This window comes from Stenella coeruleoalba, assembly GCF_951394435.1.
Source record: "Stenella coeruleoalba genome assembly, chromosome: 14".
In the NCBI taxonomy this organism is placed as follows: Eukaryota; Metazoa; Chordata; class Mammalia; order Artiodactyla; family Delphinidae; genus Stenella; species Stenella coeruleoalba.
The window spans coordinates 4,857,120-4,876,361 of record NC_137160.1 but is presented as its reverse complement, the minus strand read 5'-3'; the positions used below and the strand labels follow the sequence as shown (position 1 = coordinate 4,876,361).

The window sequence follows — 19,242 nt, the reverse complement described above, 5'->3', positions numbered from 1 at the left end:
TTTGCATTTAGTCAGTGTGCCCTGACCAATATTTTTAATTCTACCATCACTAAACTTATATCATTAGGTTAAATAAGTGAGTTCACTGGAGACGTAACAACTCCTGGGATCTCTGAAGGGAAGAGTAAGTCCCAGACTGAGAAGTAATGACCCTGGGGTAGAGGAAGGGGCAGGGACAGGTCTGCCTCCGAGGGACAAGAGCAGGGGACACCGAGGACAGGAGAGTTAGAGCACGCACCGCTTGCCTTGTGACCCAGCTCAACCCAACGCTCCTCATAAGAACAAGCAAAGCCACCAAAATTGAGGGCCCAGTGGAAGATGGGTTATGATCTAAGAGGGGCTATTCCTCTATCTACGCTAGGATCCATCTTGAGTTGGAATGGCCAAAAGATGAGAGGACAGGACAGGCTACAATTGAGACTGAAAAGGAGGATTGAGGGTGGAACCAGTCCTCCTCAATACCAAATCATTAGGCCTATTTTTCCTTTTATATCTAGTGTTAAGAATAAAAAAAATTGGCTAAAACAGGCAACTGGAGGCAGGAGAGAAATAAAACAAGCTGTCAGGAAATTATCCACGCTGGCCCAACAGCCATTCTGCATCGATTTTCTAATATTTTACACTCGTAAACTTTCACTTATTCATTCAATAAATAACTATTTATTGAGTCTTTTCTATGTGCCAGCATTGTTCCAGTTGCTGGGATACTTCCTGCATTCACAGAGTCTACATTCCAGTGGAGGGAGACAGATAAGCAGTAAACGTGAGAAATAGGTTACATGGCATGTCAGAAGGTGACATATGCTACAGGAAAAAGAAACACCAGAGCAGGGTGGTGGGCCCAGAATGCAGGGGCTGGGGGGTGACCAGTTGTAAACGAGGTTCAGGAGAGGCCTCGTTGAGACAGCGAAGGAGTGAGCATGCTGCTATCTGGGGGATAACCTTCCAGCGCAAAGGGTTATATGGTGGAAGGCTTCCTGGCACGTTCATAGAAGAGCAAGGGTATCAGCATGCATGACGCAGTACGTGCCAGAAGGCGGTGGGACCTTGTAGCTGCCTTACAGGCTTGGCTTTAACCACAAAAGAGAGGGAGCTGATGAATGTGTTTTTTGTTTTAACTCTTTATATTGAAAATAGCTGCAGAGAGGTGCCATGTGCCCATCACTCAGATTCCTTCAATGGGCAACATTTTCCATAACTGTAATGCATCGTCAAAACCAGCAAATATCTTAAATAGGGGTCACTAGACTGACTTAGAGTTGTTGTGTGCACTTGTGTGTCTGTCTGGTGTATCTCTGTGTCCTGGTCTGTGGCACTTTCCCACATGCAGGTTCACAGAACACAGGACCATTCTGTCACCACAAAGGCGCTCCCCCTCCTGCCCCTTTGCAGTCCCCCTCCCCCACCACCTATCATCTGTTCTTCACTTCTGTGACCTCGTCATTCTGAGAATGTCACAGAAATGGAAGCACACTGTGTGCAATCTTTTGAGACTGTCTTTTTTCACTTAGCGTAATACCCTTGACACCCAGTCAGGTTGCTTTATTCCCTTTTTACTACTGAGTTGTCTTCCCTCTATGCATGTACCAGTCTCACCAGGGACCCACTGAGGAACATGTTGAGTTGTTTCCAGTTCGGGGCTTTACAAATAAAGCTGCCAGCCCAACAGCCACTCTGTATCAATTGTCTGATATTGTTTACACTTACAAACTTTTATTCATTCAATCAATCAATATTGAGTCCTCTCTCTGTGCCAGCATTGTTCTAGTTGCTGGGATTTGCGTACAGGCTTTTATGTGGACATAAACTTTCATTTCTCTAGGACAAATGTCAAGGAGTGCTACTGCTGGGTCATACGGTAAGTCTATGTTTAGCTTTTTAGAACAGGTCGATTGATTTCCAGAGTGTCTGTACCATTCTGCATTCTCACCAGCAATGCATGACCAATTCAGCATTTCTACATCCTCACCAGAATTTGGGTTATCAGTAATTTTTATTCTAACAAGTATGTTATAGTATCTCACTGTGGTTTTAATTTGCACTTCCTTAGCAGCTAATGATGTTGGACATCTTTTCATGTATTCATTTGCCATTCATATATCTTCTTGGAGGAAATGTCTATTCAAGTCTTTTTCCCATTTTCTATTTGGATTATTTGTTTCCTTATTGTTGAGATTAGAAAATTCTTTATTATTCTGGATATAAGTCCTTTGTCAGATAGGAGATTAGAAAAAGTTTTCTCCTAGTCAATGGCCCCGTCATTTCATTCTATTAACAGGATCTTTTAAAGAACAGAGTTTTTAATTTTTATGAAGTCCAATTTATCCACTTTTTCTTATATGGATCATGCTTCTGCTGTTGTGTCTAAGAACTTTGCCTAATCCTAAGTCTCTTCAAAATCTTAAAATTTTATATTTAGATCTATGATCTACTTGGGGTTAATTTTTATATAAAGTGTGAGGTTTGGGTCAAGATTTATATTTTTGACTACTGTTGTCCAATTGTTCCAGAACCATTTGTTGAAAAGGCTGTCCTTCCTCCATCAAATTGCTTTTGCATCTCTGTCAAAAGTCAGAAGTATCTGCATGGGTCTACTTCTGGTTTCTCTACTCTGTTCCATTGATCTACGTATACGTCTCTTTGCCAGGACCACGCTTTCTTGATTACTGCAGCTATACCCAAAGTCTTAAATTGGGTGGTGTCATTAGCCACTGAAGGGTTTGAATAGGAAAGTGATAGGATCTGACATCTTAAAATAGCACTCTACTACCAAAAATACACAGTCAGGGGTGAGGGTCACCAGGCTGGAGGTGATGGTGCTTGGAGCAGGGAGCCGGCATAGAGGGGGAAAGATTAGTTGGATTCTGACTCCTTTATAAAAGTTGAGCCCACAGAATGTTCTGGGGAATTCAGTGTGGGTGTGAGAGAGACAGAAGGATCAGACATGACCCCAGGGTTTTCGACCTGAGCAAATGGATGGAAGTGTCATCACTGAGATACGGAAGGTGGCAGCAAGATGTGTGAGGGAAGGTCAGTTCAGTCTTCAACACGTTGTGTCTGAGAGGCATGTTAGAGATCTGAGTGGAGATGCGAAGTGAGTTGCGGATACGAGAATCCTGAGTGTAGGAGAGACACCTTTGTGACCTGGCGATAGAAATCCAGGAGCTGTCAGCACATTTAAAGTTGTGACACTGGATGAGACGGCTGAGGGAAAGTGGAAAACACTGGGCCCCGGGGCCTCCGACACTGCAGGATGAGACAGAACATCCCCCTTTCTGGTAGAAGACATTGGGCGGCGACCTGAAGAGGGTGGTGAAAGGAGGGCACACCAAGCAGAAGGAAAACTGCACAAAGGTCTTAAGGCAGAAACAAGCCTGACTTGTTAGGGACACAGAAAGGTGTGGAGGGCAAGGCAACAGTGTTACCAGCTGAGGTGGGAGAGGAAGGAAGGGGCCAGATCACGCAGAGTTTGTTACACCGGGAGAGAGGTGGCATTTTATTCTAAATGCATTGGGAAGCCATGGAAAGGGACTAAGCAGAGAAATGACAGTCTGTTTCTACAAAATGAAGTTTTTTATGTTCTTCTAGAAATCACATTCTTTAACACAATAACAATATACATTACCTGAACTGAAAACTCATAAATCAACAACCAATGTGATGGAACCACTGAAATCCTGAAGACTATGTTAGGAAAGGGGCTCTGAAGAGGAAGACAGTTTAACAACTAGGGCCACAAGAAAGGAAGGTGAAGACGGACGACGGTGTGAAGGAAGGAGGGAGAGACCCTTCCTGAGGCCCCCAGGAACCACGTGTAAGTGAGACGGGGACTTTGGCAGACAAGCAAACACAGTACCACCCACAGCTCAGAGGGCAGGACCGAAATCAGCGAGGGGGTGGGAAGGAGAGGGCAGGGGATTAGCTAAATCCACAGAAGGATTTCATCAGAGCAGTAACCTCATCAGATTTCCATTCAGAACAAGCCCTTCCAGGCCAGTTATTTAAGAGGCCTTTAGAAAACAACATTTAACCTCTGCACGCATGCCCAACAATCTCTTTCTTGAATGAAATAATACAGATTCTTAAAATCATGCAGATGTCATCTGTGTTAGGAACAAATGGCATCCTTGAAGACTCCTTCAGAACTTTCTCTACTTAAAAACTCCCCATGGGCAACTGGAATGGCTGTTTTCTCCACCTTCTAGAAGGCAACACAGTAAAACGACAGCAGATGGAAAGAAAAGCACATTTTAGCCCTTTGACCTTCCAAAGGTTTTCTTTTTATTCTTTCACAACTTCCCTTTACTTTCTCCCTGGTTCCTATGGAGAATCCTGGATATGGGGGTTGGGGGGAAATCTCAAAGCAAATAACAGCAGCTGTGTACCAACTGGATGTCTGTTTTCTTTTAAAGCTGTACTAGTTATCTTAGGTCCCCTGCCCTAGTCACAGAGTTAGTGTTTTCCACTTTCCCTCGGCCATCTCATCCAGTGTCACAACTTTAAATGTGCTCACAGCTCCTGGATTTTTTCAACATATAAATTCTCACATTCACCATTGTGAGATGAGGCTCTGATGGCTATTTACCCAAGATGCCTGAACCACCTTTACCACCAAGGATCCCTTTACATTTTCCTCCTATGGATTTCATATTTTCTGAGGTTTATTTACCAAACTATGTATGTTAAATAATAATAACTTTTCCATTTCACACTCATCAAAGACATATTTGCAACTGCAGCTTTATAGTAGTATAAGATTCAGGATATTATCAAACTTCCTTGAAAAAAACAAAGGCACTTGGGATTTTAGCACTAAATATGACAGTCCTACCAACAGTAAAGATGTAGGGTCCTCTGTGTTTTTCAAAATTAAGGACACTGAGTTTCAAGCACCCACACTCTCCTCCTGGCTCCCCAGGGCACTGAGGTCCCCCAGGCTTGGAACCACTCGTCTCTGCAAAGCAGGCAGCCATGTTCAAGGAAAACAACAAAAAGTAAGTCCTTAAAACAAAACCTGCTACAGAGAATACTGCCTAAGACTCAAAAGGCAAAAGTGAGTCAGAAGCCAACAGCTTTGTAAGGCAGAATGCTGTTAAAGAACATCTAAGATGCAGACACAGAGCATCAGAATCCCAAGATCACCAGAAAAAGTTCTACAGAAACAAGTTTCCATTTTGATCATGTAAAGGAGGACAACTTGACACAAAATATTATGCTTTATAGTATTTTTCAGGAAGGTGTCTATTTCACAAATTAAACATGTAAAGACTTGAACTGAAAGCAAGTTAATATTACTGCCATCAATTATGTGATATTTTCTTCTCATGTTCCACAGCACTCATAAGACCTGAATAAATGCTACTGCCCAACTCACAGAAAGGGAAAAGCAAACCATTTTTCTCCCTGGCCCCAAATGCCTGCATTTTCATTCAAAGTTCTACAGTCGTTAACCCTGCTAATGATATAATCAGAAATGACAAGACTCAAATTCACAAATATAAGTTCAAAAACTATAACTCAGAATTGAAAAACAAAACCCACCTACTTCAAAATACGTAGGCAGGGACTTCCCTGGTGGCACAGTGGTTAAGAATCCGCCTTCCAATGCAGGGGAAACAGGTTCGATCCCTGGTCCGGGAAGATCCCACATGCCAGAGGGCAACTAAGCCCGTGCGCCACAATTAGTGAGCCTGCACTCTAGAGCCCACGAGCCACAACTACTGAGCCCACATGCCACAACTACTGAAGCCCACGCGCCTAGAGCCCGTGCTCCACAACAAGAGAAGCCACCGCAATGAGAAGCCCGCACAGCGCAATGAAGAGTAGCCCCCGCTTGCCACAACTAGAGAAAGCCCGCGCACAGCAACAAAGACCCAACGCAGCCAAAAATAAATAAATAAAATAAATAAATTTTCAAAAAATATGTAGGCAACAAGGCTCATAATCTCATAGATCAGTATCAGATAGTAACTGAACACCTGCTGCTATTGAGATTGCCAGTAATAAGGAGCCAATCTTCCCTCTCAGGTGTCTACCCTTCTCTGGAAAACAAAACAGCTTTATAAGGCTATTATTTCAGGAGATGGAGCTCACTGCACAACTTAGAAACTTCACTTGTGTTCTTGCCCAGAAGGTATAATTTTTATAATGCTCTCCTGTTTCAACATCACCTGCCAGATTTTCACCTTCACCTAAAATCTCATGTTAGCACTCAGCTGCATATGGTGCTACAGAAAGAAAGCCACACCCCATGCTGACCTGTACAGGTATAGGAGTTTGCATTTACTGTGAAGACCATACACCTGCCATTGTGTTATATGTTTAACCAGCATTATTTTGTTTCTTATCATAACCCCTCAAAGTTGGCACTATTGTCATCCTCCCATTTTACGTTAAATAAGGCATATGAGGCATAGAGAGCGTAGGCACAGACTAGGACCCCCTTCCATCCATCACAGTATATACTGTCTCAACATGAATACAGACATGCATATAGATCTATGATATATACGGAGACCTAGCCCATAATGAAAGTTCACTATTTAGAGGTAGGAAGGCAAAAAACAAACAAAAAACTTCTTTCATATTTGGGTAAGTTAGGGAAAGTAGAATCTTCTTTAGTTACCACGCAAAGCCTTCATGAATTTCTGGAGCTTTTAAATGATGGAAGAAAGGGGGCAGGGCAAGGGGGGAGAAACATATCTTCTGGGCTCCTTTCTCTGTTTCAAGAGAAGGGATGAGATAAATAGCACTGCCCTAACAACGGAACAGGAGGAATCTAGGAGGAAGTGAAAATTCTGGCAGAGCGCCCTGCAGGTCTGTGAAGGAGATGTTGAAGATGCAGTAAGCCACTGGCAGGGAATCCTAGGATGGCTAAGCTGGGGCAGGAAGCCAAAGCCTAGGACACTGCATTAATCAGAGATGGTCACAAAAAGTGAAAACAGACAGTGAAAACAGTAAATAGAACATATGTCCCCTAAAAGTAGAATCAGATGCTCTGGGAAGGCTGGCACCGCCGATGACCAGCTAGAACAGGCTGCAGGAGCCTCCTCCTCGCTGCATACCTTCATCCTTCTGATCGGTCCCATTTCACAATGTCAGCCACTGTCCTGTTCTACCTTAATCCAGACCAGCTCTGGGAGCCGGTCTGTCACCGCCGATGTTAGGCCCTACTCACCAGAGTTGATGCCTGACGCCTCACACGGCCACGCCGGGTCCACTCCCCACCGCTGAACTAGACTCTGGCTGATACAGCACAGCTTTGTGTGTAATCCCTGCCCATGCATTGTTTTCTGTGTTATTCCTGCTTCCTCAAACGGAAACTTCGGAGAATAGAACTGATATCTCTTCCTCTCGAGTTCCACAGTCTCCACTATAAGAACTCAGCAGATACAGGATCACTGATCAAAAGGAAGGGCGTGAGTGAGTACCAGAGAGCAGTGGTGTCACAGATAGGCTATTCTGGGGAGTTTCTACCAAGAAGCAATTAAGAAAAGTTTAGTTTATAGGAACCGCTGTAAACTTGTTTTTATGTATCTCACTATAAACAGTAGTTTTGAGTTATCTTGCTATAAGTATTAGTTATCAAATATTAGTGATAAACTCGACTCATCCCATTTTTCTTGAGAGATGTTCTCCCCAAGCTACTTTTAAAGAAAGAGTATTGAAAACTGAGTGAAAAATAAAGGAATTTGCTGTCAGCTAATTCACCCATTGAACAGCTGGTTTGCATCTCTTCCCCTTTCGCTTAGAAAACCTTGTGCAATTCCTTTTCTGCCTCATAAGAATGAAATGTAAATGGTTTTTAGTAAAGCTTAATCATCTTCTCTTCCTTATCTCCTGAGAAATGTATCCATAAAAGTTATGCAAAATATATCTTAGGGCAGTGATTCTTGACTAGCAGTGACTTTGTTGTCCCCAAGGGGACATTTGGTAATAGTTGGAGACATTTTTGGTTGTCACAACGGGGGGAGGGTGTGATACTGGCATCTGGTGGGGGGAGACCATGGAGGCCCCCTGTACAACACAATGAATAGGACAGACCCCCACAAAAAAGAAAGAAAAAAATGGCAAAGCTTCATAACATAAAATATTCTATTATTTTATAAATGCTATTCTTTTTTATAGACACAAATAAAGAAAGCACACAATGGATCTTAAAATTCTACAATTACATATACCATGGGAAGGGGGAAGGAACAGTTTTAAGCAGACATCTGGTATCAATTAGACCTGACCTTATGATGCAGGATTACTAGTTCAAGAATCTCTAATAGCAAATAAGCTCTGTAGCTCAGCAGAAGGAACAGGACAGATCAGATCTGACCCCCTACTATAAACCACTCTTAACCAGATCAGGACACTATTTTATCTTCTGGCACATCACCTGAGGACAATTTAACAGTAATATATCTTACTAATAACCATCAACTTCAATCTTTAAAAAATTTTTTTTTTAAAACATTCTCTACAAAACCAATGTCCTTTGATATAAATTGTGATCCAGCTCAGACCAGGCCTCTATCTTCATTTTCCTCACAAACTATGTAGAAAATTCCCATCACTAAGCATTCCTGTCTATTGTCTGGGGAAATGAAGGAGAGTAAGTGTTACATGAAGATTTATGACTGAAACTCCACCACAGTGATATAACACAGCCAGAGGCAGCAAAGAAAAACTCCTTAGAATTTATTGCAAAAATTATAATCAACGCAAAGAATCTCATCAAAGAAATGTTTTCCTCAAAGTTAAGCAAAGTTACTTTACAATTCCCAAAGCTGCTTAAGGATGAAGTCGCACTGGCATTTTTCACTTCTCTGTCCCTCCCCCTTGCTCCTCATCAAAGCCACACACATACCCCCACGCTCACTCGCAGGAGTCGACTACTGTACCTCACCGAAGTCGTCACTGGATACCTTAAATATCACTGGGCGCCCTCTAGGTGAACAGCGGGTGGGTGGGCGTGGATGGTGGGGTGGGCTTGTGGATGCCAGGGGGAGAGCCGGCGCAGACCACACCTGGACCTCCGAACTCAAGGTCCCCTCTTGTGGGATCCCACAGCTCTCAAGGTGGGTGGTCTCCAACCGGCTCCAATTAGGAATCCACTCCAGGAATAATAAGTGGGACGACCCCTGTCCTAGATGAAGACCTGGTCTATGCACACTCAAGGATAAAAAGGATCTTCAAAAATCCTTCCGTAGTTGCGCTCTCTCTTAGGAAGACAGCTCCAGATGAGATTTTGTTTCCCACGAAGTGCGAAGTGGTGCTCTCCTACATGCCCGCGAAGGGTCTCAGGAGACAGTTTCTGCCCTACAAGGGCTGCTAAATTGGTTCACCTGGTCGCGGCAGTGGCTTATGCACCTCCAGGTGTGAACACGCGGGCGCGCAGCCTCAGGTGTACAAACTCGGGGTCCGCTCCCAGGTGTACAGACTCAGGGGGTGCACACACAAGTATGCAGACGCGGGGAGCAGCTCCCAGGTGTGCAAAGCCGGGTGCGCACGCACTGGTTCACACACTCAGGTGCGCACATAGAGGCGGGCAGGTCAATCCCACCACGCTGCGAACGACAAGTCTCGACAGGGAACCCCCAAACTCCAGTCGGCATCCTGCCTCCACCAACTCACCTCCTCCAAAAATTTGGTCAAATCGTACACCTTGTAATGCAGGATCAACCAGGTGCTCTTGCTGTGGTTGTGCTTCTGGATCTCTTCCAGGGTATAGTACTTCACGGCTTTGTCGGACTCCTCTGCCATTTCGGAACGCGGCGAGCCTCAGGCCCTAAAACTAGCAGCGCAGCCGGGCGGAGTTCAACCGGCGTCTCCGCTAACTTACCCCGGGACATTCCCCACGGCGCTACTCAGCGCCTGGGCAGGGAGGCAGGCACTGGGGTGGGGGTGGGGGGGAGGCCGAAGCAAGGCCTCCGATGATTGGCCAAAATTCGTGTCACTCAAGGATCCCGCCCTCGGCCGACACTCCACCAACTCCAACGGGCCGCGCCCAGTTCGCGAGTGTTGATTGGCTGCAGAAGGTGCCCTTCACAGTCACAGCTGTACGAGCACGCGGAGGGCGGGGCTCCCTTCGTGTCTGCGCAGAAGGCGGTGGAGCGGAGATCGGGCGCCAAGGCTTGAGCCCTCGGGTGTGGGTGTTCGTGGCGGACAAGGCGAGGTGGCCGACGAGGGAGGGTCCGACGGGGCGGGCGCAGAGTCCATCTTGTGTAGGGCAGCGACCCCACATCAAAATCGCCGCGATTTCCCAATCAGGTCAGATCAGGCAGAGCTGGGCGTTAATTTGTAACAAAGTCGTTCCGCTGCGAGTGTCGAGGTGGACTGTTAGTGTGAGAGGAGATGTAAACGAGCCTCGTGGACGGTAAAAGACGCAGCTACCTCATGTAGCGTCGACAAAACAAGTGTGTTGCCCAGAACAGTGCTCTGTAATTTCCCGACCCATCCCCAGAACTGCCCCAGAACTGCCCCATTCTCACAGGATAAACAAACCCAGGGAAATTGTTCTATAAAAGCAAAAACGTCCTAATGTGCGTAGGACATATGTCGCTCTGAAGTTATTCGCTGTTGACCCTGACTAGGCGAGTACTTGTATTAGTGTCTCCTGTCTATTCTCAACAGTATATTGTTTAAGGTAAATCCTAAATAATTGATTGCTCTTGGAATAGAGTCTGGAACAGTACCTCCCCAGCTGGGCACCGATAGGAAGATTTACAAATGTTCTATTTTAAAAAGGCGGGGGAGAGAATTCCAGCATATTAAAAAGTCGTCTGATATTTATTAAGGTCTTTTTCGGCAATGGTATTTAATTCCAAAAAGAACTACACAATAGGTTACACATGTAGGTCATCCTCCCATAAACTAAGCACAGTTCTTCCACACTAGTTGCTGATGAATGTTAGCTTCCTGTCCCCCTGCTTACCTCTTCCATAGGAATGCAAGGCCATGGAAGACATTTTTCCAAACATTCCAAATAGTCTTTAGCCTTTTCATATGATGGAATACATTGATTTTCAAATACTGCACTAGCTTTGCATCTCTGAAATAAACCCCACTTGCTTACGATGTATAATTTTTTTATTTGCTTTTTTAAAAAACTGAAGTATAGTTAATATACAATGTTGTGTTAGTTTCTGATGTACAGCAAAGTGATTCAGTTATACATACATATATATGTTTTTCATATTCTTTTCTGTTATAGTGTATTACAAGATATTGAATATAGTTCCCTGTGTTATACAGTAGGACTCTGTTGTTTATCTATTTTATATATATATAGTTTGTATCTGCTAATCCCAAACTCCTAATTTATCCCACCCCCTTTCCCCTTTGGTAACCATAAATTTGTTTTCTATGTCTGTGAGTCTGCTTCTGTTTTGTAAATATGTTCATTTGTATCATATTTTAGAGTCCATATATAGATGATATTTGTCTTTCTCTGACTTCATTTAGTATGTTAATCTCTAGGTCCATCCATATTGCTGTGTCATAATTTCATTCTATTTTACAGCTGAGTAGTATTCCACTGTACATATGTGTGAGTGTACATATATACACATATACCACATCTTCTTTATTCATTCATCTGTCAATGGACATTTAGGTTGATTCCATGTCTTGGCTATTGTAAATAGTGCTGCTATGAATATTGATTGGGGTGTATGTCTCTTTTTGAATTAGAGTTTTCTCTGGATATATGCCCAGCAGGACTACAAGATCATATGGTAACTCTAGTTTTTTTAAGGAACCTCCATACTGTTCTCCATAATGGCTGCATCAATTTACATTCCCATGGTGTAGGAGGGTTCCATTTTCTCCACACCGTCTCCAGCATTTATTATTTGTAGACTTATTTGTATTGTTTCTGACCTGTGTGAGGTGATAGCTCATTGTAGTTTTGATTTGCATTTCTCTAATAATTAGAAATGTTAAGCATCTTTTCATGTGCTTATTATCCATCTCTATGTTGCAGAAATATCTATTTAGGTCTTCTGCCCATTTTTTGATTGGGTTGTTTGCTTTTTTGTTATTGAGTTGTATGAGCTGTTTGTATACTTTGGAAATTAATCCCTTGCTGGTCACATTGTTTGCAAATATTTTCTCCCATTCTGTGGGTTGTCTTTTCATTTTATTTATGGTTTCCTTTGCTATGCAAAAGTTTATAAGTTTGATTAGGTCCCATTTGTTTATTTTTGCTTTTATTTCTGTTGCCTTGGGAGACTAACCTAAGAAAACATTGCTACAATTTATGTCAGAGAATGTTTTGCCTATGCTCCCTTCTAGGAGGTTTATAATGTCATGGTTTATATTCAAGTCTTTAAGCCATTTTGAGTTCACTTTTGTGTATGGTGTGAGGGAGTATTCTAACTGCATTGCTTTACATGCGGCTGTCCAGCTTTCCCAACACCACCTGCTGAAAAGATACGTAATTTTTATGTATTGCTGAATTATATTTTGTTAAGAGATTTCCTATCCATATTTATGAGAGATATTGGTGTGTAGTTTTCATTTTATGCATTGTATTTGTCTGGCTTGGCTATCAGAGTAATACTGGCTTCACAGAATGAGTTGTGAAGTATTCCCTTTTCTTCTATTTTTCTGGAAGAGAACGTGTAGAATTGGTGTTACTCTTCTTTAAAAACTTGATAGAATTCTCCAGTGAAATCATATGGGCTGGCAGATGTATTTTTCAGGAAGTTTTAAACTATGAGTTTAATTTCCATAACAGTTATAAGACTATTCAGATCTGTTTCATACTGGGTGAATTGTGGTAGTCTGTACTTTTCGAGGAATTGGTCCACTTCATCTTAATTGTCAAATCTATGTATAGAGTTGTTCATAGTTGTCCCTTATTATCTTTTGATGTCTGCAATGTCTGCAGTGATACCCTCTGTTTAATTCCTGGTAGTAGTAATTTGACCACTCTTCTTGTTGTTATTGTTGTCAGCCTTGCTAGAAGTTTGTCAGTTTTATTGATTTTTTCAAAGAGCTAGCTTTCTGTCTCTGATTTTCTCTACTGTTTTTCCTTTTTTTTTTAAAATATCACTGATTTCTGCTCTTTATTGAGTCCTTCTTTCTGCTTGCTTTGGGTTTCTTTCTTTTTTTTTTTTTGTCCTAGTCTCTTGGGGTGAGAGTTTAGATTATTGAATTGAGACTTTTCCTCTTTCCAAATGCATGCATTTAGTGTTATAACTTTCTTAAATGCTTTAAAAATAGTAAACCAGGGACTTCCCTGGTGGTCCAGTGGTAAAGACTCCACCTTCCAATGCAGGGGATGCAGGTTCAATCCGTGGTCGGGGAACTAAGATCCCACATGCCACGGGGCAACTAAGCCCTTGCGCCACAACTAGAGAGAGAAAAACCCACATGCCACAACTAGAGAGAAGCCCTAGTGCCACAACAAAAGATCCTGCATGCCTCAATGAAAATCCCGCGTGCCGCAACTAAGGGCCAACGTAGCCAAATAAATAAATATTAAAAAAAAAAAGTAAACCAGATTATGTATACTATTTTCCTAACAGTTCCCAGGTCTGCTGAACCTCCCCGTGACTCTGGCAGAGCAATGAGTCTCTTGAGTGCATGGCTACCTCTATAATCCAATGTCAAGACTGATTCAGATTTCAGTCCCAGTTCCAAATAACTCCATAAGTGATTAAAACAAAACTTTGGTGCCAGTGACCTGGTCTTATCCCTGGATTAGTAACTTATCAAATGCATGACTATGACCTAATCAGTTAACTCATCTAAACCACTGCTTATAAAATGCTTAGCACAGGGTCTGGCACATAGAAAGCAATCAACAGATTTTAGCAAGTGCTATTATCGATCAAGACTTCCTTATTCTAAAACACAGGTATAAGGAAACATCCTACGTGGAAGGTGCTCCAAGGTGAAGTAAATTTAGGCAAAGTTAGAAACAAACAAACCTGAGAAATTAAAGGAACATAAGAATTTAACTCTTCCTGACCTCCCCTCCAGCAAAGAAATTTTAATAAACATTTAGAAAACCAACTCTACTCCTAAAGTTCCTCAGGTAAAATATACTGTAGAAAGCACTCAGTCTTTTACCATAAAGCACAAATAAGCAAACGTTATTACATTTTTTATTCCTTTTCTAATTCTTTCTGCCACTAATACACAAGAAACACTTCATCAGCTCTTTCCTTCCCATTGACAAATCATTATATTTGTCATAACCATAGAGAGCAGGTTCCCTCTTAACAAATGGGCACTCTTAAAAGATGGACTCCAAATTATCTACATGGATAATTTGTATTAAATCCATGTCTTTTAAATATGTTAGCATAGGTTAACTTTTCCCTTCTAAAAATATCTGTATCTCTAGTATGTATACCCTATTTAGTTGATTTCCAAACAATTCCCCATCTATTAGCAATAAGATCCAAAATTTTCTAAATTTTTAAAATTTTCATTCATCTTAAATAAAGCATTTATGTCTTGAAGTTTTTTTAATCCATGCATATTTATAACACACCAGAATGTCAGTTGATAATCTCTAATCAGTTGAATAGCAAAGGCAGAAATGAGCAGAAAATAATAGATACCTGATCACAAAGTCAATACAAAGGTCTTAAGTTCATTGCTGAGGTAAGGCAACTTAGTAACTTCAGACAAAGACAAGTTAATTATATGTAGGACATCTTATTGTAAATACGGTCTTAGGCACATTTTCCTTGTATGTCCATCTTTAAGTAGGAGCAGGTAAATAAAAAGATTAGATGTTTGATTGTACATGGTTGCAATATTAAACTTCTTTTTAAAAATCTTTTTGTTTCCAGCACAAGTAAACAGAACAAGAGTAAAATGGTATAGATAAGGAAAGTTCCAGATATCCTATTTAACTCTGTAAAGCCTTCAGGGTTCTAGACAGTTCTATGAAATACAGCTGATAGTGTTATCATCATCAGGTCACCCAAGTCAGAAGCTTGGGAATCATGCAGGTCAGTCTCTCCTCTTTATCCCTACTACCACTGCCCCAGATTTGCCTTTCATGATTACCTGCCTATCTGCTTACAATAACTTCCTAACAGGCTTTTTGCCTCTAGTCTTGAACTCCTCAGACCCATCTTCCATGAGTAATGGATCCATAATTAAAATCTGATCATATCATTATTTGCCTAAGACATTCCAATGTTTCCCAATAACTAAAGTTCAAATTCCTTACCAGAACATCCAAGGTCATTCAAAATCTGTCTCTGTCTCTAGCTTCATCCTTTGTCATTTCCCCCTCAAGCGTTATAGCCTAGGAACAGTGAGCTATTTTTAGATCTCCAACACACTGCATTCTTTCCTCACTTCCATACCCTTGCTCAAGCCCTGTCCTTTGCCTCTTACCTTAAGTTTACCTCTTACTCTCCTTACCTCCTTTCTCCTACTTACTTTATCCTGGCCAAGGACTCAGGATCCTTTTTGACTCAGCTTAGGAGTCAACTGTGGAGGAAGCATGAGCTGACCACACCCTTCCCCTCCAAGTAGCACCCTCTCTGCTCCTTTATTCCCCAATCATGGCTATCATGCACTCACTACATCATCGGTCAACATGTCTGTCTTTCTCACTGGACCAAGAGTTCCTAAAAGACAGGAATGGTTAGTCACATCTGTATCTTCAGAACCTAGCACAGTGCCCGGCACTCAGCACGTGCTCCATAAATGTTTTTGAATGAATAAGGGTATAAATGTGATATAGGAGATGGCATGTGAGTACTTGGAAAAATCATAATTACACTATAATCATACTGAGAAATGTGGATTCATTTATCTGACACTAGCAAGAGTATTAGCCAAGTTTTTAACTTTTCCCAGGACACCTACTGAAATGGGGGTGGGGTGGGTAATCATCAGTTAGATCCATTATACCTGTAACTTGCCCTTGCTGACCAAGCTTGCTTTAACTGTCTTTACAAAAACTTGCATGTACTCCAAGTGTCACACAGCCCAAATAATAAGAGATGTTTGCCCAAGTTGTTTATTGGGAACTTGGAGTCAGCTGTGTCCAGTTCAAGCTCCAGACAGTTAAGACTGGTTAAGATGGCGAAAATGTCTCACGTCAGGCCAAAAACTCCACCCTCAGAACATGCTAATGCCACCATTTTCTGAGCACGTGTCCCAAGAAGCCTGTAGCTTAGCTGCACAACGATGATTACCTCACCTTTTTCTTGTCTCTAATTACCTTTCCTCACACTCCCCGTGCTCCTGACACCCCAGCTTTATTCCATAAATATCCCAAGTCCCTTGCCTTTGGGGAAGTGGATTTGAGATTAGTTCTCCCATCTCCTCACTTGGTGGCCTTGAGAATAAACCCTTTGTCTGCTGCAAACCTCAGGGTCTCAGCGTTTGGCTTGCATGTCAAACAAACCTGGCTTGGTAACACTACAAAAAGTAAAACTGTTTTATTTCTTCCCCAGTTTAGGAAAGTGGGGAAAAGAAGCTAAATGCAGCAACAGCAGCATGAAAATAGTTTAAAATGAATGAGCGTGTGGACCTAACACCAGTCCAAGGTGCTCAATGCAGCCACGTAAGTGTACAAGTAACATGAATGATGGAGAGGGCAGTGGAGTTCTCGAAAGCTGGGAGTCCCATATCAGAAACACAGCTCCCTACCTAAAGAAAAATACCATCTAGGACCTCTAAGGCTGACGCTAGAAGGAAGTAAAAGTTTCTTCTTTCTAGGTATGCAACTGCATCCCTCCATACCCTTCCTTCCCTGATTCCCTCACTGATTACTGATACCACTCTCCACCGCCTACCACTACGCTACTCTCCTTGACACTCTAGCACAAGTGTGGATAAAGAGCCCTTTCTTTGCCTTCTTACAGCAGAGCCAGAATATTCAAATGAACTTTGCTAAAGGATAACCTAAAAGAATTTTCCACTATGAGAGCCTGACATAGTTCATTCACCTTTAATAAATGAAGCAGTGATGCCAATTCAAAAAGTCTGTCTGATTGTCAAATCTCAGGTGACTGTGAGGCGCACACCCAGTGAGGACCCTTTGTAGGGGCCCTTCCTTCTAAGTCCCAGTCTCCCTCTGTATGTTTGAGGGCAGATGATTATACTCTACCCATAAATACAATCTCAGACATCCCAGTTCTTCGAATTCCAGTCCAAGGTGCATGCTGAACCCAGCCGTAACGCCCAATCTAGGTCTTGTCATCTTAGTTCCAGTTTCCAGTCTAAAGATCTGACTCTTCCCCAGGTGGTTCTTCTGAGAAATGACCTTCATTTTCATGTGGTACTTGGCTACCCACAAAGTATGGTCTAATCTTTGCATGTCCTAACGGTTTAAACATGATTTAACACAATGCAAGAATCTTAATCTTTATAAAAGATACATACAGGTAACTAGTGGGTGGAATCCTTAAGAGCATTCCTTCCCATTTTGAATGCCTGTGAGTGAGATAAAGGGAAACTTAAGTAACTCATATACTTGGAAAATTGAATAAGCTTGCCCACAAGCTTGTCATCAAAATGTATCCTGTGAGGAAAATTTTTCCCTGGATGAAAATTCTTGCTGGCCCTATAACATTCTGTGGTTTTTTGTTAATTAAAAATTATGATGTAATGTTTTATACATATAAATGGATGTGCATATATATTTTGAAGCATAGTACCATAAATGAACACCAATGAACCCTTCACTTGACTTGGGAACAGTGGGCTCCTCCCATATCCCATTCTTCTGCCTCCCCAAAATCATTATTATCCTGAATTGTGTTCATGATGTCCTTGCCTATTAAAAAAATTAGTTTTGCACATATGGATATATCAACAAACAATTTATTCAGCTTTCCTGGAGAACTATTGAGCTTTATAAAAATAGGATTATACTGTATGTAGTCTTCTGGAACTTTCTTCTCCATTCAAAATTATGTTTCAAAAATTCATCCATATTGAATAGAAGGAAATACAAAACAAAAGAACAAGAATGGTCTTAGCAGCATTCTTCATAATAATTCTAAACTGGAAGCACTCAAATTGTCCTTCAACCTCAGGAAGGATAAATATATACACACAATGGAACTCTATCCAGCAATGAAAATGAATAAAATACTGCTGCCCTCAACAATATGGATGAATCTTATGAATATAAGAGTTTGTGTTGTATGATTCCATTAACTTTTCAAAGCAAGCAAAATTAATGTATGGTATTAGCAGTTGGGACAGTAGTTACCCTAGAGGAAGTGGGTAAGTGGCTGGGAGAGGACATGAGGAGTACTTCCTGGATACAGGTAATGTTCTATCTTTAGATCTGGGTGGTAGGTATATAAAGGTGGTCATTTTCGAAAAAAATTCGAAAAACTGTCTAAGTGTCTACAGTAAGTCCCCTACATACAAACCTTCAAGTTGCGAACTTTCAAAGATGCGAACGTGCATTCACGTGTCCAGTCACGTAAGTTAGTTCACGTGTCTGGCGTACATTGTTACGTGTGTGCATCCTCTACAAGTGGTTGTGCTTTTGTGTACTTTACTGTACGGTACTGCTGCTGTGCAACACAAGGAGCTTACTAATGACGACCCGATGGAATTGGAAGCTCAGAGAAAGGACGAAGAGAGACAAGAGGAAGAAGTAACTGAAGAACCGAAGAGATTCACCACGCAGGAAAAGGCAAGGGGATTTTCTTTATTTGAGGAGGCAATGTTAGCTTTTGAGGCACAGGACCCAAACGTAGAATGGTAAACGGAGGTTGCAACAGCCATTCAGAATGCAATCCAGTATTACTGTCACCTATGACGAGAAAAAAAGAGCTACTACGCAGACATCACTGGATCATTTTCCAAGAACGTAGACAGAATTAAATCCAGCAAGGAACCAGAACCTGTGCCATCAACGTCAGGCGTGAGTGAAATGGCAGCTCGCCCTCCGTCTCCTACTGCTGACGATCCTTCAGCTCTACCATCTCCCACCTCCCCTCCCTCCTCCAGTCAGTAACTTCTTGTCTGTTCACTCGATGCCAGCCCCTGTATGCCAGCTGCTGTACTATACTACTGTACATTTCAAGGTACTGTACTGTAAGATTTTAAATGTTTTCTTTATTTTTTGTTTTATGTATTATTTGTGTGAAGAGTATTATAAACCTATTACAGTACAGTACTATATGGCCGACTGTGTTAGTCGGGTACCTAGGCTAACTTTGTTGGACTTACAAACAAATTGGACTTACAAACGTGCTCGTGGAACAGAACTTGTTCCTATGTAGAGGATCTGCTATACTTATGATA

General features: G+C 41.9%; 1 protein-coding gene across 5 annotated transcripts in view; it reads right to left on the bottom strand.

Moving 5' to 3' along the window:
- Positions 1-9,893, bottom strand: part of CYB5A (cytochrome b5 type A) — a 45,414-nt gene extending 35,521 nt beyond the window's left edge. For all 5 annotated transcript variants that reach the window (XR_013831416.1, XR_013831417.1, XR_013831418.1 and 2 more), the window contains exon 1: positions 9,625-9,893. Coding sequence is in view for 2 of the 5 variants with exons in the window: in XM_079943411.1 (XP_079799537.1) it covers positions 9,625-9,753 (129 nt within the window). In the remaining 3 variants the exon portion in view is untranslated. The remainder of the gene's footprint in view (positions 1-9,624) is intronic.
- Between the last annotated feature and the right edge of the window lie 9,349 nt (positions 9,894-19,242).